This window comes from Haematobia irritans, chromosome 3, assembly GCF_050003625.1.
Source record: "Haematobia irritans isolate KBUSLIRL chromosome 3, ASM5000362v1, whole genome shotgun sequence".
Taxonomy (NCBI): domain Eukaryota; kingdom Metazoa; phylum Arthropoda; class Insecta; order Diptera; family Muscidae; genus Haematobia; species Haematobia irritans.
Genome location: NC_134399.1, coordinates 115,914,044 through 115,927,503, shown reverse-complemented (window position 1 = coordinate 115,927,503; position 13,460 = coordinate 115,914,044). Strand labels below are relative to the sequence as shown.

The 13,460-nt window shown below is 33.4% G+C and overlaps 1 protein-coding gene and 1 long non-coding RNA gene across 3 annotated transcripts in view; one reads left to right on the top strand and one right to left on the bottom strand.

The window, feature by feature from the left end:
• The first annotated feature begins 894 nt into the window (after positions 1-894).
• Positions 895-2,731, top strand: LOC142231578 (uncharacterized). The gene is made up of 3 exons (XR_012720830.1): positions 895-1,429; positions 1,495-1,921; positions 1,986-2,731. It is a non-coding gene; the product is annotated as an uncharacterized LOC142231578 (long non-coding RNA).
• Positions 2,732-8,145: 5,414 nt separating this feature from the next.
• Positions 8,146-13,460, bottom strand: part of LOC142228564 (heat shock protein beta-1) — a 49,363-nt gene continuing 44,048 nt past the window's right edge. For both annotated transcript variants that reach the window (XM_075299023.1, XM_075299024.1), the window contains one exon: positions 8,146-8,525. In XM_075299023.1, the coding sequence (XP_075155138.1) occupies positions 8,331-8,525 (195 nt within the window). In that variant the 3' untranslated portion in view covers positions 8,146-8,330. The remainder of the gene's footprint in view (positions 8,526-13,460) is intronic.

The window sequence follows — 13,460 nt, the reverse complement described above, 5'->3', positions numbered from 1 at the left end:
AATATCCGGAATTGGCGGACATGCTACAAGTAAAATTGTAACTTTCAGTACCGAATACTATGTATCGAAAAGCTGAAGGTGGGTTTTTCTCCCGTACCGCCTAAAAATAAAAAAATCCGGGAGTGGTAGAAAATTCTGGGTGTGGCTAACAAGTTCTTGAGTATGTTCTCGAAATAATATCCTTACCGACAGAACTTTGTTGATGTTTCCCAATATTTGAATTTTCATTCAATTGCTCGGGCCGATATCTCAATTTAGGTATAGTGTCAGACAGATATTTTAGGCTCACTTAGACTATGCAGTCCATTGTGATACAACAGGTGGTGAACATCTCCCTTATAAATAATAGTAGTATGTATAGTATCCTTTGGTTGTTGTATTATTTATAGGGATTAAGAAGGGATTAGAATTAAGAAAATTGTTTTGAGTAGTATTTAAAATGTTATTTTAAATAACTGTATAAAGCCTTTGTAAGGCTTACCCAATAAACACAGGATGAGCGTTTTTCAAATGCAACAACTTTTCAGTTTGAGGGTAACTATAATTATCAATATAAATTCAACTTGACTTGAAACAGCTCATATTCAATACATCTTCAAATTGTTTGCGAATTACTTCCAATTTGCCAAAATGTTGACGAAATCTTTGAAAAGGGGTTGAAGATAATATGAGAAAACTTTGACAAAACACTGCCCTAAAATGCAACGAAAAAACCATGTGGTTTTCAATACTTGTTTGTGCAACGAAGTTCGTGGTCAATTGAAAGAAATAAAAAACATTTTAGACAAAAAACTGAATTTACTCCAAATAGTTTATAATAATACGTAAGTGAAAATAAAAAAATGATATGAAACTTTAAGGAAGACACTAAATTATATCTCTTTGCCGAAAACTAAAATTATGGATTCTACGTTCCTTAAAGGCCGGTACTATGTTCATTCTTGCGAAAAATTTTTATGGAAACCATTATTTCGCACATAGAAAGCGGCGTTTTTTTAGGTAGCTTGGAGCGCTATTTTACAGGGAGCGATATTGGATTAAGTTGGTGGTTGTTGCTTGTTTTTACAAAATAACATTTTATTTTTCCTTGGGCAATTGATCTGCTATTCCTTTGATCCTTTGTATAGTTTCGGAACAAAAATATGCTCCGTGTTTGATTTATAAACCCGCACAAATAGTTTTTAATAAATAAATTATTTCTTAATTCACATTGCAAATGGCGCCGTGCTATAAACGTCAGTTTTTCAACACGAAAAAACAAAGTATCACAAATGGAAAAAATTTCGCAAATTTTTCGCATTTTTTGGTTTTGTATGGAGTTTCAACGCGAAAACCGAACAGAGTACCGGCTTTAAAACATTAAAAAGCTGACCGATGAAAAAATGTTGGACAAGTAACTGGAACTGCTTCAAATAGTTTATAATAATTGGTAAGTCAATATGAAAAATTAAATCAACACTTTAGAGAAGTCACTAAATTTAAATCTCATTGCAGAAAACTAAAATATTTGGATGCTGCATTCTTGGAAACATTAAGAGGTTGACCAATGAAAAATGATGGTGGCTTATCGAAAAGAGAAAGTTTCCATAAATCAAAGTACAATGAATTAAACTTGGTATTTATGCTTTTCCATATCAACTACTGGGTGATAATTCGCATCACGCCTATAGTTTAATTTACATCGCATCATCGGTTTAATTTGATATTTTGTGAATTGAAATTGCTGGAAATTTATTCTAACTCTCTAGTCATCAAGTTCCTTGCTAATTTCCCGAATTTTAATGAGTTTTACAAGAATTTTGTGACACCAACGTTCTTGAGGAATTTTGTGGGTTTCAATACATTTTGTGCCACGAAGTACGTGGTCAGTTATTTTTATTGACATAAAACTGAAATTAATCCAAAACGGTAATTATAATTGGTAAGTCAAAATAAAAAGTGAAATGAAAACGTAATGGAAATCACAAAACTCGATTGTTTTGCAGAAAACTAAAATCATTGGATGTTATATTCTTGGAAGATGTTGACCGGTGAAAAAATGATGAAGGAAACAACAAAGAAAAGATTCCAGAAAACTTGCAAAGTGCAACCAATTAAAACAAAGTGCAACAGTTCCTAAATCAAGAACTTCTGGATGAAAATGTGCATTACATCAATTTACATTCCGTCATCAGTTTGATATTTTGTGAATTCCTCTTGATGGAATCTTTTCTAACACGCAGGCCAGCAAGTTCCTCGATAGTAATTATTTGAAATTGTCAGCATATTAATTAATAATTAATTAATTAATAGTTATGTGACACCAACATTATGGGGGAAATTATACATGAAAAATGTTTAAGTTATTTACCCCCATTTTCATAAAGCTCCGTTAGTGTTCCGTTAACTAACCAACTTTTAAACCGTATTATGAACGAAGCTGTCATCTTGCATATATATCCCATATGCTAGTTAGGAACTTAACTGACGAAAATTTTTCGGTTAAAGTTAACTGGAGAGAAGATATTTGCAATTTACTTTCTGTTAACTGGCAGTTAAAGCCTAACGGAGCTACATGAAAATGGCCGTTAAAGTTGTATTGATAGTTTTAGTTATTAATACCTTTAATAAGATAATTATGTTTTGATTGGTATTATAACATATTATTATTTTTATATATTGTTAATGTTATTTTTAATATTATTATATTTTTAACGAAAAAAATTAATAAAATGTACAAAATCACTAGAAATTTATTGTTGACTTTCAGTAAGAACTGGGATTGACTTTCATGCAAATTGTGGTTAGAAAATATTCGCAGCAATATTAGTTTTTAATTTGTCTCACATTGAAAACTGTTTGAGAAATTATTGAGTAGCAATGCATTTCAATTTGAGGATTACAATTGAGAGATTAATGCTATTGTGTTGAATTTTACTGTTGAGGGTAATGTCTGTTTTTTGTTGAGAACGCGATTTTCTCAACAATTTCTCAACTTGAATATTACCCTAATCCTTTGAAAAAATGTTTGAAAAATTATTGCATTTTAGTATTTTTCAAACGTTTGTGTTTATTGGGTAGTTACATATGATAATAAATTAAATTTAATGAGAGCTGACCGATTCTATGTTAAGCTAATTATCGCCGAGTTCTAACTAGGATGTCCAAATAATCGGTTTTTATGAAAGGACGGTTTTCGGTTTATCCGAAAATCACAATTTTTTAAAAATCTGTTTTCGGTTTTTTATTTTGCTCAAAACCGGTCGAAACAGAAATTATAGAAATTAGTGAAAATGAGTTTTAAATACTCATTTTATTAAAAAAAAAAATAAATAAAAATTCATTGTAATAAAATTAACAATTTATAGAACATTGACAGGAAAATTGAATGCCGTTAAGGTGCTACTTTTGCGCTGAAAATACTCGTTGACTGATTGTAAATAATTGTAGATATCCGACTATAAGTTTTCTAAAATAAATTTTTTCTTTTCTGAGGTCCGTCATTTTAGGCAAACAACATTGTCTTTACAAGCAAATAAAAATAGATTTGAGACAATGTCAAAGAAAGGGCATTACAACTAAGTGGAATGTCGCTTGGCTAAAATCTCTTCATATACTTAGTGAAACTGTGTTGTACCCTGCGGGAAATGGATCAACCCTAGGATCGGTACAAGGTTAGGCCCTGGTGTTTATGGACCAGTCACAGTTCTGGTCCAAGCGTATGGACTGGACCGGTCACTTTAACATGGGTTTGTCAGTGGCTGGTAAAATTTACTCTTTAGGACACGACTTGGACTCATATCAAAGGACACGTCCTGGAACAACTTAGTAGGACTACCCCATAGACAACTGTCCATGAAACAGTCTGAGACAAACTTTTAGGACCCTGTTTCCATTCGTATCGCACCAGAAAGGAATGTTCAATAAAAAAAAATCTGATTGTTGTATTGTAGTGTAAGTGAGTATAAAAATCAATAAATTGATGACAATTAAAAATGTTGATAAACTGGAGCACTAGGATCAGTCGTGTAATGGGTCCGTTAGCAGTAATTTGCACTAAGTTCCCGTGGGGTAGTCATTTGTTTCTCACCTTCAGTATATCTCTGCAAAGAGTTCTACTTTTGGAAAAAAGATATGAAAAATAGAAATTTCGTTGGACTACAGAAAACCGGTTAACCTTACCATCGGTTAACCGGTTTTCTGTAGTTCAACGAAATTTCTATTTTTCATATATTTTTTCCAAAAGTACCCGGTTTTCGCGGTTAACCGAAAAAGCCAATTTTTTCATTATCCGGTTTCGGTTTGAATCCGGTTAATCGGTGTCGGTTTTGGACACCCTAGTTCCAACGGCGCTTTACATTGCAGTGAAACCACTTAGTGAAACTTTGATACACTCAGAAATGACAAGAGCATTGCTGAGAGGGAGTAAACCACCGCCGATGTTTGATCGAAATTGCTATGCTAGCCATTTTATTTTCTATGCCAATAAAGTAAGGGAAAAGATTAACCTAATATTAACCATATACGATTCAATGGTATAGAAATTTGTAAATTATTACTACACTCATAGAAAAGTCTACCAATAAAAATTAGTAGAAATTGCGAAATTTGATGCAATTTCTCTAGCATTGCCAACAGAAAAAACGAAGCAGAACAAAATGAAATGACAAGATTAAGTTAGCGGCACAAAATAGAATGTAGAAAAACACATGCTTCTGAAGATTTCAAAGTAAATTGTATTGCTTTATATCTTACGGACCCATATCTCTTTTTTACATTCGTCCGAATTCCTTCCTAATTGGAGGATGCGATGAATATAAAATAATTCGGCGACAAATAAGGAATAATAGTGCACATTGTTATTGGTGTAAGTACATGGGTTTGAAATGGTGTGCACTGTTAGAAAGTCACCTTTTGCAGGCTCAATGGACGATTTCGGCTGACGAAGGAGGCGTTCAAATGGAAAATAATTTTTGTTGGCATGTCAACGTCAATTCTATCGCTTCACAATTTTCTGCCGTCTTAAAACGGCAGAAAATTAGAGCAGCTTCTACATAGCGCTGATATAATTGCTCATTTTAATAGAAATACTGCTAAGAAGTGATATATAATCCTGAGTATAGCATTGTTGGCATGAAGGAAAACATCACTAACTTTCATGCATCTATACTACATGAATTGGTTGCAATAACGTAAACGAATGATCATAAACTAGTTTGATTACTCGTCTACGTTATTGCCACCGATTCATGCAGTGTGGATGCACTGCCTACTTTATTGTATACCAAAAAGCGCAACTATACTCTTACTGCTGAAGTATTTTTTGCTGGGTTTGTAACAGAAATGACATCAGCATTTCTGAGAAGGGATAAACCATGGTAGAAAAAATGTTTGGTGTTCGGCCAAAATTGGGAATGAACCTCTGTATACAAGACCGGCTTACTAAGCATCGCGCCACGGTGGACTCTGAGTCGATCAGTATATGTGCTATAGTATTTATGACCAAAAGCGCGTTTTTTTTTGCCGAAGCCGATGTTCGGCAAAAAACCAATAATCGGCCGAAGCCGATTAATTTCCTAAAATTTGTAATTAGGGAAAGTTGGCGTGTTTTAGTTCAATATTAGCATTTTTTTTTCAACAAATGCATAAAAATAGCAATAAAAGTTAATTCAGTCCATATCTTATTTTTTATACCCTCCACCATAGGATGGGGGTATATTAACTTTGTCATTCCGTTTGTAACACATCGAAATATTGCTCTAAGACCCCATAAAGTATATATCGTTGGCAGAAATGCAAAAAAACGTAACTACAATTTTTATTTTTTTACAGGAGAAGGTAAAAACGTTATAAAATCTGCAAAATAATGTTTACGTAACCATTTTTTTTTTAAATAATGATTAAAACACTCTGACTTTATTTTTGATCGTAGCAACCTAAAATTTTGTGAGACCATGGCTGTTGATAAAACACGCCAAATGCAGTCAAAAAACCATTTTTCGAATTTTTGTTAGTTACGTTCTTTTGCATTTCTGCTAACGATATATTCTGGGTCGTGGTGAAATTCTGAGTCGATCTGAGCATGTCCGTCCGTCGAAATCATGCTAACTTCCGAACGAAACAAGCTATCGACTTGAAACTTGGCACAAGTAGTTGTTATTGATGTAGGTCGGATGGTATTGCAAATGGGCCATATCGGTCCACTTTTATGTATAGCCCCCATATAAACGGACTCCCAGTTTTGGCTTGCGGAGCCTCTAAGAGAAGCATATTTAATCAGATCTGGCTAAAATTTGCTACATGGTGTCAGCATATGGTCTCTAACAACTATGCAAAAATTGGTACACATCGGTCAATAATTATATATAGCCCCCATATAAACCGATCCCCTGATTTGGCTTGCGGAGCCTCTAAGAGAAGCAAATTCCATCCGATCCGGCTGAAATTTGGTACATGGTGTTAGTATATGGTCTCTAATGACCATGCAAAAAATGGTCCACATCGGTCCATAATTATATATAGCCCCCATATAAACCGATCACCAGATTTGAACTCCGGAGACCCTTGGAAGAGCAAAATTCATCCGAATCGATTGAAATTTGGTACGTGATGTTAGTATATGATATCCAACAACCATGAAGGAATTGGTTCATATCAATCCATAATTATATATAGCCCCCATATAAACCAATCCCCAGATTTGACCTCCGGTGCCTTTTGGAGAAGCAAAATTCATCCAATCTGGTTGAAATTTGGTACGTGGTGGTAATGTATGATATTTGACAGCCATGTCAAAAGTGGTCCATATCAGTCCATAATCATATATATCCCCCATATAAACCGATCCCGAGATTTGGTTTTGGAGCCTCTTGGAGGAGCAAATTTCATCCGAGTCAGTTGAAATTTGGTACATTGTGCTATTATATGGCTGTTAAAAACTATGCTCAACTAGGTCTATATCGGTCTATAGTTATATATAGCCCTCAGATTAATCGATCCCCAATCACACAAAAATTGGTCCATATCAAGTTCATAATTGTATATAGCACCCATATAAGCGACCCCCATATTTCAATTCTGGTTCTCTACGTACCGTGCAAAAGTCCATGTCGATTCGTAATTATTTGTAGACTTACCTATATATACCTTTTTTGTCTAATATATACCACGTATAGACTGTCACAATTTTGAAAACGATGTTAAAAAGTTTTAAGATACCACAACCCAAGTAATCCATGGTGGAGGGTACATAAGATTCGGCGTGGCCGAACTTACGGACGTGTATATACTTGTTTAGAACTAAGACTTTTTAGTATTCAAAATTCTGTAGTTCTATATTATAATGACAAAAAAAGAATTTTTTAGATTTTTTTTTACGTTTTATTTGTACTGGGTGTTTTGACTGAAACAAATTCAACACAGGAACAATTCGATATGAACTAAATTACTCAAATAGCTTCGTCTTCGGTTAATCGACATTTTGACGCCGAAAGCCGATTATAGATTTTTGGCTGAATGTCGAAGCCGATTCTTCGTTCGAGCTCTAATTTACATGCCGACAAGAGTTCATATATCCTAAACAAAGTTGCAGTTGCAATGTTGAAAATTCGGATAGCATCTAATTGAATACACCAAGCCTTCGCATCTTTGAGTATTGTATGATGCAGCTAAGTATATAGAAAATTTTCTGAATTTTAAAAACATAATTGACATAATTGTATAAAATAAGAAATAAAATATTTATTGGTTTGAGTATCAAATTTTTATTAAATCTTTTTGTTTTTTCAATTGTAAAGGCTTGCACACAATAATTTTTAATATTTGAACATATAATGGATTTCAGCTTTTACAAAAATTTGTAAGATATACATAAAAAATAATTAACCAATTTTTATATTGGAAAATACGTTGATATAAATTAAAATAAAATTAAAAAAAAAAAACAAATATTAATAAAATCTAGATTACTAACCAAATAGGTTGAAAAAAAAAATTATAAAATGTTATATAAAAAAATAGATATAAACAAAGTAATTGATTAAAACACACATATTGAAGCGTTCTATCAACTCTTTCAAACATCAAAAGCTCATATAAAAATCATGAAGTGGGAAAGAGTATAGTGAATTTGGGAAGTTAGGGATGCCTAAAACAAACAAAAAAATATAAAGGTCCCCTCCTAAAGGGATTATTCAATATTTATTGGGATTTTCTGGTACAAGTAAAAATGTTGCTGCAGTTGTTTTTTTTTTTTTAATTTCTGTGGCTAAACGAGCTGCTGTTGTTGGTGGTATGGTGTTTTGTTAAGCCAAGGATCTGAGAAATAGGGGTTCGGAGCTATCGTCCTCTATTTACTTGTGGGCAATGGGAATCATAGTCTCACCAGCAGTAAGAGCCGGCAAAGGAGCGTCAACAGTGAGTACACCATCCTTGCTGAGGGATGAACGAATCGATTCAGGATTTACACCTTTAGGCAACAAGAATTCACGATTGTATTCCCTGTAGACGCTCTTTGTGTCGGATTTCTCTTCGTGTTTAGCATGGACCTAAAAAAAGACGGACAAAAAAGTAGAAGGTTAATAAATCGAACAATGCATATACAATTTAAATAAAATGTGTCAATAATAAACACGTCATAATGTATTCAGTGTGGGCAGTTTTTTTCCATAATGATCTCAAGTTTTTTTTTCTATGTCATTCTACAGTCTCAACATTTTCAAAAAAAAAAAAAAAAAAAAAATCACGACTTTATTTTTGCTTTATGATTAACATTTCTTAATTCGTCAAAAAAAAAAAAAATAATAATAATAATTGGTGTTGGTTTTTGCATTGGCGTAGGCAGCAAATGAGATCTTGTAAAAAAAAAATTCAAACTAATTGGAAAGTACACATTGTCAAGTGTTTTGTGTATCTTCTTTTTTTGTTTTGTAGATTAACGCAAAATTTATTAATAACCATAAATTTGGCATATAGAATTTGCCTTGACACCCTAAGCACCATTGGCGATTGTTCTCCTCTTTTTATTTTGTTCTCTGCACTTCGATCAAATCCAAACAAAATGTTTCTCGAAATTTCACAAAAAAAAGCAAAAGAAAAACAATTTGTTTAAAAGATTTATACTATATAAGAGAAGATTATCTATATATGCTGTTTGCATGGCCTGTGGGATGCCGAGATAAATGTGATGATGAAAGACACAAAATTCAATGCTTGTAGTAACAAGAAATTGGAAAGAAAATAACCAAACGCATATGCCACATTCGAGATGTTCCTTCGAGCGTCATGAGTCATTGTTTCAAATAAATGGAAATCATTTGGCAGCCAGACAATGAAAAGGTGATTTTATATATATCTAGGGAAATTTAATATTTTAATCTATTTAAATTTGATATAAACATTGTCTTTTTATTATCATAGAACATAATGGAATATATTCTTTTTTTACTTGAAATATTATGTGAAATTTGTTTTGTCTGTGGGCCAAGAATTGCAATTGGAATTCAAGGACCTACTATCTATGACTTTTGTCAGATGTTGGCAAAGCTGGTTTTTTAACATAGTGGTCAAAGTATTGGAAAAGTTGTCTTTTAAATTTATACAATTTTAAATTCCCAAAAATCGAATTTCGTCATTTTGGGCGTTATTGGACTTTCGAAAAAGCGCCTTTGGCCTTTTTTCTTTTTACTTGCAGTTTTTCAACATTTTCAAATTTTTGCATCATTTGAATTTCCATATTTTGCATAGATTGGAAAATTTATTATTAGACTTTTCGTCCATTTCAACCCTTCGTCATTCAACCGTCAAACTGAACGGATATTTTTTTGAATAGCGGATTATCAAATCGTAATAAGTACCAAGTACGAATTTCAAGTGTGGTGGTAAATTAAGCCACCATGCAGCGAAAATCAAATTCATCCTATGGGTTGCTAACTTCAGGGCCCGGTAGACGGGTATCGACTGAAGTTATAAATTTGGGCAATGACCAAGAGTTAGGCCCAATAAGTCGATCTGTAGACGGGTCGACAGGTGGAGATACTTTGGCAAGTAGAACCTTTTTAAGGTAACGACATCAAAAGGAGATAATCCTCAAAAAAAAGAGATTTAAGGAACGCAGAAATGCTTTGTTTATCCTAAAAAATTAGGGTCAGTCGAGCCAAGCGGACATTTTTTGAATAGCGGATTATCAAATCGTAATAAGTACCAAGTACGAATTTCAAGTGTGGTGGTAAATTAAGCCACCATGCAGCGAAATTCAAATTCATCCTCTGGGTTGCTAACTTCAGGGCCCGGTAGACGGGTATCGACTGAAGTTATAAATTTGGGCAATGACCAAGAGTTAGGCTCAATTAGTCGAACTGTAGACGGGTCGACAGGTGGAGATACTTTGGCAAGTCGAACCTTTTCTAAAGTAACGACATCAAAAAGAGGTAATCCCTCAAGAACGAGATTCAAGGAACGCAGAAAAGCTTTGTTTATCCTAAAGAAATTAGGATCAGTCGACCCAAGCACGTTGTCGGCTAAACAAAGCGATTCTTTAAAATGGGCCCAAGGAATTCTTGAAGCTGGAAAAAGGGAACGATCACCGGATGAGCTGCCATCCTCCAAAAGGGATCAAAGATCGTTTGCCTCGGTTGCTAAAGACAGCCTTGTGATGGCTATCATTAATAAAGGAGCATTGGACGGTATGGTTCCAAAGCACAGACGGGGGAAATTGAGAACGCAATGCCAGAGGTGCGAAAAAGTTTCCCGGACCAAGTCCTCGACAGCAAGATGCTGGATGGTATCAGGGACAATTTAAGTTAATCGTATTTGCGGACCAGAGGTCTCTGGATTGCTTTAAAGCTGCTTTGATGCTAATTGGTGAAGTCTGATAAGGAGCCGCTCTGGAGTTAGTCGAGAAAAGAAATACGGTCTAAACCTAGAGCACATGCATGGATACCTGCAACCCTCCTGATCCGGAGTCAATATTAAACAGACTAAAGGAATGTAACCCAGGTTTACCAAGTCCTCGACAGCAAGATGCTGGATGGTATCAGGGACAATTTAAGTTAATCGCATTTGCGGACCAGAGGTCTCTGGATTGCTTTAAAGCTGCTTTGATGCTAATTGGTGAAGTTTGATAAGGAGCCGCTCTGGAGTTAGTCGAGAAAAGAAATACGGTCTAAACCTAGAGCACATGCATGGATACCTGCAAACCCTCCTGATCCGGAGTCAATATTAAACAGACTAAAGAAATGTAACCCAGGTTTTTATAAATTAATTGATACTATTTACTTTTTAATCTATATAGAAACATTAAGTTAATTAAGTCAATGATTGAAAATTATTAAATTTTTAGTTAAAAATTAATTGATACAATTAACTCTATAATCAAATTCGGAAGACTAACGGCCATTTTCATGTAGCTTCGTTAGGCTTTAACTGCCAGTTAACAGAAAGTAAATCACAAATATCTTCTCTCCGGTTGACTTTAACTGAAAAATTTTCGGCAGTTAAGTTCCTAACTGGCATTTGGAATATATAGGCAAGATGGCAGCTATTTCCATGATACGGTTTAAAAGTTCGTTATTTAACGGAACACTAACTGAGCTTCATGAAAATGGGCGTAAGATGGCAGCTATTTCCATGATACGGTTTAAAAGTTCGTTAGTTAACGGAACACTAACTGAGCTTCATGAAAATGGGCGTAAGTCAGTTAAAAAGTGATTGAATTTTTTAAATAAATAAATACAAATTATTTCAAAAAATCAATTTTTTAATCAAACTAAGCCAATTCAGAAAGTAATTGAAAATTGTTACGTTTTTTATTAAAAAATTAATTGTGTTTTGCAATCAACATCACGTTAGCTTAATGTGTAAAGGTGCTAAGTAAAATTTTTGAAATTTTACAGGAGAGACAAAAAACTTAATAAATTGTGAAATAAACCTATTTTCGAAAAACTGTAAATGTAGTTACCATAAATACAAACAGTAAACTTTCCGCAAAATCGCACACAAAAAATTGCTATTAAAATTTAGCAAAGCCTACTCAACCTAAAATTTGACTTAGCACGTGTACATGTGTGTTACGAGCGAGTCTGATTTCGAAAATCCTTTTCTGTATTGTGATCAAATTTAAAATAAAACAAGTCATTGGCATAAAAGTTGACGGCTAGTTCTCAAGTGGCGTGATTCTTTGACCCATTAAATTTTCGACTCGAACATAGTTTAGAAAAAATATGCCATACAATGCCACATAAAATTTAAATGTCATACATATACAGTAAATGAAAAGGCTTTCATTTCACTATTCTGATTTATCGAGTAACGCGATGTTATTGTTACAGGGAGTACATTTTTCCCCGCCCATGACCCCGTTGTGGGTACGCCTATGGTAATGTCAGTACTCGTAGTTATACATTACCCCTTTGATTGCACCTGTGTTGTCACTACATCTCCCTACCAACTGTCCTCTCTCCAATTAAAAGAGTTTAGGGTTTCATATTCAATCTCTTATTATTAAAACAAATTCATTTATATAATTACAAGAGGGGAGAATCTTAAAACTATGTTGTAATTGTACTTACAAATACTCTTAAGATAAATTAAGTTAATAATGCTTTACAAAATTGATCAGATTTTTGTAATAGAAGAAACAGCTGGCTTGTATGTTGATTGAAGAAGAATATCATAAATGGTTATAGTTGTTGATCTCGGGGATAATCTTGAACCATACATTTCAAGATTGTAGGGCGCGTGTTTAGCGATATAGTTCATACATATAATTTTCTTTATATTGCGGGAAAATTGTATTTACTTATTCTCTTCCATCGCGCAGATACATGGTATTGTTGATTTTTTTTGACATTACTTCTTTTAATTTTGTTGCTCACTAATTAGCAATATTGTAGTATGTATCAATTATAGTTATTTAACTTATATTTATTAATTTTGTTTCTTTTTTTTTCTTTTGTCCAGATTTGCACATTATACCATTTCCTTCGTGAATTAGCATTAACAAACTACACAATGTGGTTATTAATATTTACATCGTCGTATGAACAAATAATATTTACATTTTTGTTCTTTTACTGTCCACGACGACACAAATGGTTCTATTGACACCTCAATTTGTTTTATGGAAGTTATACCGTTCTTGATGGTTTTTGAGAAACTGGATGGAACCAAAGTGGTATTCACTGATTACATATCATTTTCATTTCGTTCTTGTAAATATATTTTTTTTTATAAATTATTTATTTAATTTAGTTCAACTAAGATTTTCTGATCACACCACATTGTAAAAATAATATTGTTTTTGGATCGCGATGATTTTCTTTAGCTTGGTAAAGTAATACGGAAATCGCGACCGTTTTCTTTAAATTTATTTTCAGATTTCATCACGTTGACTGAAATAAATTGAAACGATTCAACAACGTGGTTATAATTGCATAACCTTTTTTTTTTATCGATCTTGTTTTATATTTCACGCGACTCCGCTT